The 13,520-nt window shown below is 28.9% G+C and overlaps 2 protein-coding genes across 11 annotated transcripts; both read right to left on the bottom strand.

The window, feature by feature from the left end:
* Positions 1-493: 493 nt before the first annotated feature.
* On the bottom strand, positions 494-8,259 carry LOC105148419 (nardilysin). Of its 10 annotated transcripts, none has more exons than XR_015546803.1 (14): positions 7,365-8,000; positions 7,041-7,167; positions 6,303-6,416; positions 6,027-6,222; positions 5,752-5,957; positions 5,494-5,667; positions 5,066-5,412; positions 4,498-4,983; positions 4,190-4,346; positions 3,961-4,091; positions 3,411-3,786; positions 2,779-3,250; positions 1,912-2,629; positions 494-1,250 (listed from the first exon to the last, which is right to left on the bottom strand). XR_015546803.1 is itself a non-coding variant. In XM_011060131.2 (13 exons), exons 2-13 carry the CDS (start codon positions 7,045-7,047, stop codon positions 2,490-2,492), a joined length of 2,778 nt encoding a protein of 925 aa, XP_011058433.1. In that variant the 5' UTR covers positions 7,048-7,167; positions 8,034-8,259; the 3' UTR covers positions 494-2,489. The 10 variants fall into 10 exon arrangements, 7 of the variants coding, with proteins under 7 accessions (XP_011058433.1, XP_011058431.1, XP_087267674.1 ...); XR_015546802.1 differs by having other exon boundaries at positions 494-2,135; positions 2,411-2,629; XR_015546804.1 differs by having other exon boundaries at positions 2,411-2,629.
* A 1,642-nt stretch (positions 8,260-9,901) lies between these two features.
* Tsp2A (tetraspanin 2A) lies at positions 9,902-13,471 on the bottom strand. Its single transcript, XM_011060133.2, has 5 exons — positions 13,086-13,471; positions 12,008-12,205; positions 10,961-11,137; positions 10,496-10,681; positions 9,902-10,263 (listed from the first exon to the last, which is right to left on the bottom strand). The coding sequence occupies exons 1-5, from the start codon at positions 13,170-13,172 to the stop codon at positions 10,180-10,182; spliced, it is 732 nt and encodes a 243-aa protein (XP_011058435.1). The 5' UTR covers positions 13,173-13,471; the 3' UTR covers positions 9,902-10,179.
* Between the last annotated feature and the right edge of the window lie 49 nt (positions 13,472-13,520).

Below are 13,520 nucleotides of genomic sequence, written 5' to 3'. Positions count from 1 at the left end.
AATTCAAAAATATCATAAAGATATTTAGTTCCATAATTATGTAAGAGAGGAGATAAATATCCTAACCCATGGTACAATTGGATACAGTCCTAAGATCCAAAAATTATAATAATATAATATCATCATGAATTTATTTGTCACTTATAACTCTTCCTACATAGCACCGAATGTTTTCAGAAATATCTCAAAAATATTTCAACCGAAAAGTAAAACACCTGAAAAAAATTATGAAATATCTGCTACATTTCTGAGACAGTTCTCAAATAGCAAAATGTCCACGATTCTTACACGTGAAACTTTGTTGAAAGATTCAAATGTCATAAGAGAATGAATCTGTAATCTTTTTGAAATATTATCAATAAGATTTCAGCCATTTCGAATGAACTACAAAAATGATATTTAAATATATAGTTGATTGATATCTCAATAATATTTAAATTTATTATGTTGAATGTTGTTTAAGTATCAATTAAATATATATTTAAATAACTAATTTTTCTGAAGTACTTAAAATTTATTAGAGGTTTTATGATTTATTTACAGATAACAAAACTTATTGAAATAAATTTAAAGTATTTCTCAAAAATAATAATTATACCGCCAACTATCTTGGTTAATTAATCGTAATGTATGTGTAAAAGAACTTATACAAAATTACTATTAAAAAATCGCAGCTGCAGTTTCCACACAATATCATCTGAAATAGCCAATAGTGATATAGCATATTGTGCAAACTATGCATTACATATGTTGTTATATATTTGCTGTATATTTGCTGACATCAAAATAGGATACATTATGAATATAACAACATGATTGTTTATATATGTAATCAGTTGTCAAAATTTCTAAAGCAAACTGTAAGAAATAGTGATTTACACATTTTATTGTCGGCAACAAGACAGCAACATGTTAGCAACAAATAATGAATCGTTTCAGCTTAAGCTTAATTGAAAACATGACAGAAATAGAATATATAATGATTTCTATCCGTTGCTGCAAATGTCCTTAACTATAAAGTTTTTAATTTCAGCTTGTTGTTAATAGAATGCTGACAATAAGACAACACGCGTTATTATCAAGGATATTCTTGCTGACTTGTTGCCACCAATTTGCCATCGCAAGAATTCGAATTCCATTGATGTTCAACGTGACAAACATAATGCTGTCACACCTTGTCCTGAGTTTGTCGAAATTGATTGCTGCAACATTTTCGGCAACATATTAGCAAATACAATGCATTTGGCTATCTGGAATTATTCATATATAAAATTATTCACAATTAAAACAGAAATCACAAGCCAATCATATATAAAAAAGTTTTTCGCAATTAAAGTAGAACAAGTCACAATAACATCAAAATGACATTAAACTGATTGAATTATGAACAAAGAAATTACTTTCAGTAAACATTTCAGAATCATCATGATGATTTTTTGTTCTGTTTATATATGTTTTTCAATTTATTATACATGACAGTTTCCAGAAACATTTCTATTAAAACATTTCATATGATATATTGGAGAATCCTTTCAGAATTGTTGCACGTAATGAGACATAAAAAGTTGAAACAATTCTGAAACTTTCCACAATAATCGGTTGTATGGGTTGAGTACAAATAAAGCTGTAAAGACGTCCTATGATGTTATTATTCCGTATTCTACATGAGAAATAATTTTATTTATTTAATGGCTTCTTCATAGATTTTTCCTGCTATTTCTTTCAATAAAATAAGTTATGATCGTCGATCTGCATTGATTACCATTGTGAACATTGGACATTTAATAAATAGTATAATTGTGACTTGTGATAAATTAATATTCCGTTTACTTAAAAACTTTTCTAATAAAAACATCTTAAATTTAAAAAACCTATTTTTAAAAATTAATATTAGTAAAAAGTTTTATTCACCGGATTATCAAAACTGCAAGGTTGCAAATCTATGTGCTGTACTTTAATATAGTAACAGTTCTCTAATTTCACGTAATTGCAATTCTGTAATAAATGTACCAATGCACCATTGCTAATAGAACAAACATGGACGTAATTTTCATGTCAGAGAAAAAATTATAAACGTATATCATCGAAATATTCGATAACAAAACATTGGCGACAATTGCAATGAAACGACATCACTGTAAATAATTTAAAGATTACAATATATTTTTTTTACATCGCATATTGTGTATGTTTACTTCATATTTTTTGTAAATAAATTGATCAAGATCGTGAATTATCGCGTTGCAACAAATATAAGTTAAATAGAAGAAATTGGAAAACGAAAACTAAGTAATTTATTAATAAAACATAACTATAAAATATAATAAAATAAATAATATAATAAATTTAAGAAACCGAAAATAATTAATATGATAAATTAAAGTAAGAAGTTTGAAAGAGTAATATTTACAATTTTATCAACATTGTACCATTATTGTTTAAATATCACTTATTAAACACTTTAAGGATGACAGGATTATTCTTCTCACTTATAACCTGTAGTAACAACGCAAAGTATTTCTGTAATAGTTTACGTCAGTAATATGATGAGCTGTAGCACTATTGTGCTGCGAATTGTCAATTATCAATTCCTTAAGAGAGTACACAGAATGCCTAAGACTCTTTGCATCTACAACAATTAATTTTTGAAATTTTAATTGTCTTAGCCACTTCAATTTAATGTGACAAGAAAGAAATGGAAGGCAAGAACAATATCATAATATAAAAACAAATATTTAGACAATGACCAAAGTTCGATCAGAAAAGTTATTTGCTTACTGACTGCAACTCCCTTCGGTGTTCCTATCACATGTATACTCAATTTTCTGAAACTACTTCTGTTCAGTGTATACCTTTCGAAAAATTCTCTCAGCTTATTGATATTTATGTTCTCTATTGCAAGCGCTTCCTTTTCACATCTGTCAAACATGTATTGCCGCATCATGATTTCACTCCAGTCTCTGTCAACTCTGTTTTTCAGAATATCGGTATCATCATGTTGCTTTAAAATTTTCAGTCCTTCTTTGACATCATCTAATTCTTTTTCTGAGAATTGTTCCAACACGATTCGAAACGAATTCAGAAATTCCTCGATCCATTGATCAACGTATTCGGTTGTGCATTTATCTGCCTGAGCATAAACAGTAATAGAATATCCTAAAATTCGTTTGATATCTCTAAGATCGCACGAAACATAACTGAGCTTTTCTTGTTTTCGTAAATGATTCATTAACGGTTCTTTCATTATCATCTAAAAAATGATTATTTAACAGATGAATGTGATGTTTAAATAAAATCAATCATGGTAATCGAAAATGTTATTCACATTTCATTTACTAATAAAAATAAATAAATATAAATTGAAAATTTCATGTATTTAAATGTATAAAACAATATTGTTAAATACTTACAAGCATCAGCTCGGTTAATACCAATAATTCAATCGAAGCAGAACCGACTTGATAATAATTTGTCACTACTGAATTTACATTAGTTGGATTAATATTTTTCAACTTAAAAAAAGATGTGCCTCGGGGTATCTCATTGACTTCAGTAGGTAGCACCTCTTTATTCAAGGAAGAACAATTAATTTTTTTGATAAATCGTTGTATAATACTCATCGTAAAGTCTTTCGTTACATTGCCTTGCACAAGGCATTGGAAGTACAGATTATTGGTAAAGGATTTTACAAAATCTCGGAAGTCTTCCAACAAATATCTTCGTAGAGCATTGTATTTGTGAACGTGTGTACAGTTGCCGCTCTTCAATAACCATAATTCCATATCCCTGCGAAAAAAATAAGCTATATATATGTTATTAATTGAAAATGATAAGAAATGTAATAAATATAATTCAATTTATAAAATTAATTGTTACAATTGATGTTCATCACTAATTGTTTTTTTCTACTTGTATAGAATTTTATGATTATTGCAATTATGCGTAATAAACAGTTAATACTCAATAAACGTTTCCGGTTCTATAAATTTATTGTAATGTCTCCTGAGTTGTTGTATTCTTATAATTCTAAGTAAATCCTTTGAAAAAGGGACTAGATCCACCATATAGTTTGCAATAACCATCAACCAGGACTGCAATAGAAATAAAATATTTACATTTCTTCAAATTTTACACATACACACACACACACACACACACACACACACACACGTTTTAAACGTATACTTACTGGAAGATTTTCATCAAATCCGCTTATTTGTATTGTAATACCTGTAGCTTCTTCATTGACATCGATCTTATAATCAAATCCAGCCGTTACAGCCGGATGTAATTCTTCGAGCATTAGATATTTTAATACATTGCAGTACATTTGCAGGAGAGCTGCACTAAATTGTTATTAATATAAGCTTTGTTTAATAACAAATTAATTTATAAAAATCGCACATAATAATTACAAGTTAGACATTATAATAAATATATATGAGATTAACAGACATTGTATTATAAATATTGTTACATGTTCAAGCTTTTATTTACTTTTTTGCTAATCTAGGATTCAGAGCAGAAAAAAGATGTAGATTTATATGACACATCGTCCAATAAAACTTCGGGCGAAACCAAATCTGCGACATACAATCTTCGTGTATTTTTACAGGATACTTCGAAGCTTCTGCTGATACTGATATGGTAGAGAAATTATTGGTAAGAAATTCACTGCATAATGGTAATTGAAAATCAGGCAATGGCTCGATAGATTTCCAGTGTTCGAGCGATGCTTTTGGTAACGCCATATATGTATAATTAATTTTCAATCTCGGATCGTCTATACTTATTTCAAAATCACTGTTGAAAATCATGATATTCGCTGTTTCTGGCATCAAAAAATCCAAACATTTTTGTATAGCTTCTGGGTTATACTCGAAATAAATATGCTTTCCAGTTACATAATCACGTGACGGATAGAAATGCATATTCTTACATAAATCGAACACATCATCGTGTTTACTAAAAAATCTAAAAAACCTTCAAGTATAAGTGGCATATCTTATATATTTTAATAATATTTCTCTTTTCTACATATCTATTTATTCCTAAATTGATTTACCTAAAATTATTTTTTCCAATCTTATAAACCTCATTATAAGTACTTTCTTGTGGACCCGTCTTTTTTACTAAATTTATAAAGGAAAATATTGCATCTAGAACGTCTTGCTGATGTTTTACTCCTTCATAAGTGAGTTCTACTGTAATCTCGAATAAGACATACATAGAGTTGTATCCGAAACCATTATCGTTATCACAATAACCACAGAACACATCAAAGCCCCACCTTTTTTTACGTAGATAACTAGTTAAAGAATTATTTCCTTTATGTTCAATAATCCATGAAATATATTTATATGGTTTACTTCTGTATGAATCAATTGTAGGCAAAGCCCATGTTACATGTAGCTGTAAAACACAAGTTTTATTTTTATGCATTTATTCAGTGAACACAGCTTTTTTTTTAATTTATGTGTCCAAGTTACATACGTGGGTGATTTCTTGGCTGAAGGGTTTAATATGATACATTTTTTTGAAAGTGTCAGTATTAAATGAAACGCCGTCTTTAAATTCGGTAAAATCATCGGAAGGCAGCCAATTACTTGGTATATTACTGAAAAAGTTTGCAACATATACTTCCAAAGTATCTAGCGATAATCTCGCCTATAAACGGATATATCATATTATGAATTAATTATGTTTAATAAGAAATCAATTGTTCATCGCAATTTAACATATTATAGTTACCTGTATAGCTAGCGTCATTCTGTGAGCGCTATAATGACGCTTTCTGAATTTGTGTAGCTCTTCATACAACTTATCATCATCTATATTACTGTGTAACGTTATTAAATTGCTCCAGAACATCTTATTGGGCGGATGACCGGTTCGAGCAATAAAAGATAATAATTGTTGCTTTGTATTTTTGTCACTAGATGAACCCCACCGAAACTCTATGTGAACATGGAACATTTAAAAAGCCGCAAGTTTTAGCAACAACATTACTATTAGGATTTATTTACCCCTTTGTATGACCTTTCGTTCCCTCTTGATGGCATCTTTCTTCATCAAGGGTCCAATGAAAAATTGTACAAAACGATCGAGAGCTACAAACAAATGTTTCTCTGAAATATCAAAGTAAAATCTTGTATGCTCACAATCCGTTGCGCCATCAATAGTGCCACCATGGAGACTAATAAATTCATTAAAACCGTTTTCCTGAAAATACAGTGATATTTAAAGATTTAAACGTACAAATAGTATATTTTATAATAAATTCACTTATTGCATTTTAATACTTTTGGATATTTTTCGGATCCCATAAAAACCATGCGCTGAAGGAAATGTGCCAGGCCTGGAAGTTCCGGTGGATCGCTAAAACTGCCTACTCCCACACATAAGCCACAAAATGCCTGAGTTTAAAAAATATCTATATATTTATACTATTCATACGTTGCATATAGAATCTTAAATTAATATTATATAATATATTAAGCACAAACAGTAGTGGGATGACTCGTGAATAGTTTACACGTTTCGAAACAAATCCATAAAAATTTGTTTATATAATAATAAGGAATTCACGTTTTGCAAACAAGATCTTCTGATATCTCCTGATATAACTGAGTGCTTTCCATTTGATGAAATAAATCGACACAAGTCGATATAAGTGTCGTTCTATCATTCTTGACATTCAGAGAGTGACAAAGATAGAACGACACTTGTGTCGATTTTTATCGACTTGTGTCATCAAATGGAAAGCACAAGCCTAATATCAAGCCTTACTGTACGTTCGATGACATGCTATTAGCGCTATGTTGCGACATTTTATCTTTTCACGTCTCATGAACAATAAAAATAGATCGTCACTATTGCACCAATAATGTTATTTAGAACGCAGTTTCGAAGAGATAGATTATTTTTTATAACTTTATCTCCGATATTATAATCCCAATAAATTTTTAGTAAGATTGTATAAAAAAAAAAAAAATACGTAAAATGTATTCTAAAATGCTAATTGAATTGTCATTTTATACCTTCCATACATCCGTATTAAGTCGTTTAACTGTAGAACTACCTTCTTCATAATCTTTATCGTCATAATTCGCTTTTTCCAATCCAGATATTAACAAAGCTGTTAAACCATTTTGTAGTTTAACGACTCTAAATTTGAAAGACAAAACAAGTAACAATAAGATGAAAAAATTCCTGAGGATATAAAAAACATTATTCTTCTTTGTATAAAGTACACTGTAACATTTCTCTTAAACAAATTATCATCGCAATAAATAATACATCTCATGCATGTTTCAATAGAAATCGTTTTTTTTTTTGTTGTTGAATCTTCGCCCCAGTCTCACCTATAATCGGCCTTATGATACTCGCCCGATATGTCAGGTGAATTCAGATATTCAACAAGAAATTTATTGCCTTTGGTCTTATGTTTGATTTCTGTCATTATATCAACATGCAAGAAACTAGAAATTTTGTGGATACAATACGATCGTAGAATTTTAAATAAGATTTTTATATGTTTCAACTTTCTTTCCAGTAGACCGTGTACAGTTTTAATCAATACTCTAGCTGACACTACTTCATACCAGAGAGAATCAAGGGAGGGTGGAACGGATTCGGCCGGCAGCTGCCGTTCGATGGAGCGAGTAAGAAATATGGTTGAAGCGTGATGGAATATATGTTGCACACACTAGTATTGTACCGCACTAGTATTGTGTATGTATATATACGTACATGCATACATGCACATTTACGGAAGTGAGTTATAAATGGCGAAATCAATCAGAGAAACGTTATCCGCTCCACTCTCCCTTGATTCTCTCTGCTTCATACTATTCTGTCTTAGGGGATGCTAAAGCCTCCTGTTTTATCCACATTTGCACACGATGAAAAATCTCCGAATTGAATTTACGGATTGCAAAAGTGTTATTACATAAATTAAGTACGCACAAACAGGATCTCCGCTGCACTGGATTTCATAAGAAAATCGAAAAAAATTCATAAAATTCACTTACTTTTGGAGAGCTCGTACAGTGTCATCTCAAGTATATATTTGCTTGATATAAGAGTTTTAGAGTCCATATGTTAAAAATAAGCGTGCAGCGAAAATTACATTATTAGAACGATATATAGAAGATCTTATAGAAGATTGAAGGTCTAGAAAAAAAGTATTTTCACCATGTAGAAAATACGTGCATACAGATGCTTTATGAAGACTGGGAATGTCAACAGAGCTGAAATTCCGTGTAGCAGTAGTTGTACAATCTTGTGATAGATGGTGTTGGCATATATTAGATAAGGATAAATATATGCGTTTGAGTAAGACAGAATTACGATATATATTATATAATATAATATAATGTAAGAAATGAATCAAAGATGCCAACACTATTATCGAATTTGGAATTAAAAAAATTACTACAACTTCGATCAAATTCGGTAATCGGTTTGGCATCCCCTTGATCAATACGGAAGTCAATTATTAACGTTTACACGGCACGCTTTACGCCGAAGTTATATAACATTGATTACTAAACTGGTTATGAAATGGGTATATCTACAAATTTGCATAGTCGCATAAACGTATGCATAAAGAAAATTATTCAATCATATTTTACGTGCAACTTTGTAAGAAAATTGGATAATTTTCTTTACACTTATGTTTATGCGGCTATGCAAGTTTGTATGGACATACCATAAAAGAAGACAATAGCAATGTTTGTATACACACTTAACATATACATTGGAATAAAGTGGAAATAGAAATAATTCTATAGGCATATAATATTATTTAATATTTTAAGCATATTCTTAGAATATTAAATGTACATTTAATATTCTAAAGATATGCTTAAAATATTAAATAATATTATGCGCCTATAGGAAATAAACAGAGTCATAGGTATCCAATATCCGGAAAATCAGAATTTCGGATTCAGCAATGAACACACGAATCCATTTCTATCTATTTCAATTCCCGAAACTTTGATTTTTATCATGTACTTTAATATATTAATCAAATTATTGATATATTAATATATAATTAATGTATAAAATTAAGAAATTAATTAAAAATTATTTAAAACCAAATTTCAAATTGTACACTTTGTCTACTCTAATGTAATACCTCTTCCATGTCAAATATGTAAAATTAATAAAACTAGTACTATTTATATTCGTCAAATAGTATCATTAAAATAGTATCAATAAAAATTTGGTCAAAATCCTTTTTTAATAATAAAAAACAGATGAAAGTTTACAATAGATTCACATAATATTAACTATATATGTAGAAAAAAAAAGAAAAAAAGGAAAAATGATAAAGAACAGAAAGAATTAATAAAAAATGAGATGATGCAGGAATATTGTAAATAATATAGCTATTTACAATAATGATTAAAATCACTTGAGGTTTGACTTAGCTACGTTTTATTCGTTTATTATTCTTTTATTTTCTATTTATCAACATATTGTCGCGATAATTTTTACATTGAATATCAAAGACAATATCTCATTTTTAGCAATTATTGTTTATAATTATTGGTATTTATTCAATAATTATTAAGCAATTCATTTATGTATTCTCTTTGTTTTTTCGTGTAAATCTCTTTTAAAGATAACTTCTAAAAATATTTATTAAATTATAAATATCTACAAATTATGCAAGAAAATAGAAAAGATATACAAAATTACAAAAATGTTAATAGGAGAGCAAACTGAATGTGCTGAATACTCGATTAAAATGAAACGTATAAATATTTATCGTAAGTCAATGATAATTAAAATATAATTTAGCTTTTTACAAAGCAATGACAAAGACATGTAAACCATTTCGTATTGTACTTGAATACAACTTTAGATTCAAAAGAATTCATTTCTAAAATTTCATTTCAATTCATTTTAATACAATTAAAAAAAAAATCAAATTCCTATCTTTTTTAAAATTGAAAGCTCCAAAAATTAAAAGTTACAAGCGCAGAAACTACTTATTCCTGATGTATTTCTGATTGATGTCATCTTTATAGATTATGCACTCACAAAATTCACAATTTAGCAGAATTTATAACTTTCTATAATGATAATAAACTAATTATAATTATAAGAGACTAAATATAATTATTTTATTATAATCTATCACTGTTGCATCATTATAATTGATGCCTAACGCTTAATATAAGGACTTATAGACTCGTCTTCTTTCTTGATAGCTCGCACAAGCGTCAGCGACAGCACTGCTATGATTACCTGCAATTATCATTTATAATTAGACGAAAGATAATTAGACGAAAAGTAATAGGAAACAATAAAAATTATTATTTATTAAATATAATGAAAGAAAGCTAGAGAGAGAGAGAGAGAGAGAGAGAGAGAGAGAGAGAGAGAGAGAGAGAGAGAAATTACAATTGATAAAATTAGTCAAATTTTCAGTACGTTTACTTAAAGAATAATAAAGAAAAGAAAAGATTTCATCTCTTACATGAAGCATACATAACGCCATCGCCATACCGGCAAGCCATCCCGATCTCGCTTCCAGAAACCAGGACAATTCCTCTACACAACCATGATGGAAAGCATTCCCTGTGACAGTGTCCCGGCATTCGGTGGGCAACGGTTTACGCATCTGTGTATAATCTCTTGGTCCATCAGCTCCGCAGCATCCGACCTAACGCATTCGTCAAAAATAGATACACATAATCGTACCCTTATGAAAATAAAAATCGGAGCGTAAATCGGGTGTAATGGAAGAGTAACCGAAGCTTGAACGAAATTTCTAGAAAGCGAAAATTGGAACAATGAAATGTAAAAGAAACATTTACGCTTCTTTTACATTTTGATGACTCTCTCATTGCATCCGATTTACGCTCTGATTTTTATTTTCATCAGAGTAATAAATAAAGACGCTCTTTTTTTCCTGTGATAGAAAAGCTCAACGTTTACTTACAGTTTCCTGGATTACTCGCAGAATGAAGCTCGCCGTTTCATGATGGGAATTACTGATAAGACTGTACATGGACCGTTCGATGATAGGTTGAATCTTACTGTCATACGTTGAATAATCGAGAATGACTGCCGCTCCGGTTAGACAACAAATGAAGCTGAACGCTTGCAGACCCACATGCTGAAATTAATTATAAAAGTTTTTTTATACAAATTTCTATTAAATTTTTTACAATAGCGAGAAAATTATTTTTAAATAATTCCTAAAAAAAATTGTTTATTGAAAATAAATATTTAAAGTAAAAATTAAATGATCGAGAGGGAATATACTTTGAAGAAAGTATCTTAAAAACTCTGTTACTTTAATATCTTAATTTGTAGAAAATATTTTTTAGACAATATATGTCATTAATCAGTAATTGAATTAAATAATCAAAGATTATTAAGAAGGATTAATTTATTATTAAAAAATGACTTTAAAAGATCTTTATTTTTTCTGAGATATATACTAATTTACATTATTTGCAAAAATCAAATTCTTAAGTATCTTGCAAATTTCTTCGCAATTATATTTGCAAAGTATCTTTACAAATACATCTGCAAAGTGTATTTATAATTTTCTTCAAAATGCTCCAAAATTCTGATGAAAAATTGTCTTCTAATTTCTGTACGAATTGAAACAGTTTATATCTTTTCTTAGAATTTTTCATATATGTGAATTCTGAACTGTTCTGAGATTTCTCATCCTATAATTTTTAAAAAATATTTTGAAATTTTTTAGGTTCTATAATATTTTATCAGATATTATACTTACAAAAAATAATCTTAGAAATCTTATGATATTTCATAATTATATATGAAAATTTCTAAGAAAAGAAGATTTTCTGAGAAAGTATTATAGATTTTCTGAGAAGTGTTCCAATTCGTATAAAAAATGCGAAAGTTATAAAATTATATAGAAATTCTGAAAAATTATATGAAAAATTCTAAGAAAAATTTTCACCAGAAAATGCTAAGCCAATTAATAACAACATATTATATACGTTCTTACAACGTATAAAGTTATGATGTGTTCCATAAGCGCGGCAGCGCAGCCGATGAAAGAAATGGCCATGACAAGCACTGAGGTAGCGATTAGTAAGTAAATTCCGATATAGAACTCGTACATGTTCAAAAACTCCACCCACTCCTCGAACATCGGTTCAAACCGCATCCAAATCGACAGTCCGAACATTGCGCATCCCACGATCTTTTGCCAAATAACAAGAACTTTGTTAATTGTACGATAAACAAAGGTGTAACAACAATAATTCTTTCAACAAAAAATCTCTCAAACTTCTTGTATTAATCGTGATAGTGTAATAGCGAAATAAAATTGTATTTTTTAAAGATTTTTTATTTATTAAATTGACTGTAAAATTTATTAATGAAAAAAATGATGCTTAAATATTGTTCCTCTCTTAAAAAATGATAATTAATTAAAGTTTTATAAATCGTTTGGATATTCAATTTTATTTAAATTGCTCAATCAATCTTCATGAATTCTATTGTTATTTAAAATTATTAATAAAAAATTTATATGTCAAATTTATTTATAATATATGAAAACAATAATTTAATATAATAATAATCGTGAAGCATTATTTTTTCAATCTCAAACGCCAATTTTTTAATTTGACTTTAATTTCTTCTTGTAACAAGATTAAATATAATCTAATTTAAAGAACTTCTCATTATTGAGAAATAAAATTAGATAGCTTTAAAAGTTAACAAAATTATTTAATATATTAATCTGTGTTTTATACATATATCTAAAAGAATGTAATTTATTACGAAGACAAATTTTCATTAAAGGAAAATATTCGATCCTCCTACCGAGCAAGAATAGAAAGGGATTCATGCTTTATGAAACAAATTCTCAATTTAGAAAACTGTTACATCCATTATTATTACAAAAGCTTTGCTTCCTTTTTTTGATTCACAATTATCATCTAATACAAATTGCTTTCTCTTTTTCATTCGTACATTTTTTTCAATTAATACCTAAAATAAATCGTAATATTATTTCACTATCACAGTGTAATTTCACAAGTCGACGTAATTATCGCGATAAAACCACGCACACCCACCCATATTATTGCGTTTAAACAGAAAATCGTGAACTTAATGCAACCGATCCGCTTCTCGAGAACCGGTCCGGAACTCTTGGCGACCATCTCCTTGCGTCCTGCGAAAGATATCCTCCGTCGCGAATTCACGTAAAGAAGGCGACTATTTCGGGAACGATGTAACACGATAAGAATATAATTAGTCAATCTAGAACGTCGACAGGTACCAGAATATCATCACCTAACGTTCCGGCGGTTTATCACTAGCAAATATAAGATAAGTGGATAAGAGCGTCCTAGATAAAGATATAACGCATGAGGTGAATCATTTCATTCGCGGTATGTGTAAGTAAATTATTAATGATTATTATTAATCAGGTAAGTATTACCACGATGTCCATTTCATTGTTCATGTTTCTTTTTAATTTCTTCTAGACAGACACTTCTTTTAAATCT

This window comes from Acromyrmex echinatior, chromosome 11, assembly GCF_024713525.1.
Source record: "Acromyrmex echinatior isolate Ae372 chromosome 11, ASM2471352v2, whole genome shotgun sequence".
NCBI classification, from domain to species: Eukaryota; Metazoa; Arthropoda; class Insecta; order Hymenoptera; family Formicidae; genus Acromyrmex; species Acromyrmex echinatior.
The sequence above is the reverse complement of the archived record's forward strand: the minus strand, read 5'-3'. Positions and strand labels throughout refer to the sequence as shown.

Excerpts from the sequence above, each read along its gene's own strand:
- LOC105148419 (XM_011060129.2), bottom strand. The coding sequence starts at position 7,462 with ATGACAGAAATCAAACATAAGACCAAAGGCAATAAATTTCTTGTTGAA. Across the intron at positions 5,668-5,751 it reads GAATGACGCTAGCTATACAG|GCGAGATTATCGCTAGATAC; the intron begins GTAACTATAATA and ends ATCCGTTTATAG. Across the intron at positions 4,347-4,497 it reads AATCCTAGATTAGCAAAAAA|TGCAGCTCTCCTGCAAATGT; the intron begins GTAAATAAAAGC and ends ATAACAATTTAG.
- Tsp2A (XM_011060133.2), bottom strand. The coding sequence starts at position 13,172 with ATGGTCGCCAAGAGTTCCGGACCGGTTCTCGAGAAGCGGATCGGTTGC. Across the intron at positions 11,138-12,007 it reads ACATCATAACTTTATACGTT|CATGTGGGTCTGCAAGCGTT; the intron begins GTAAGAACGTAT and ends AATTAATTTCAG. Across the intron at positions 10,264-10,495 it reads TGGCGTTATGTATGCTTCAT|GTAATCATAGCAGTGCTGTC; the intron begins GTAAGAGATGAA and ends TGATAATTGCAG.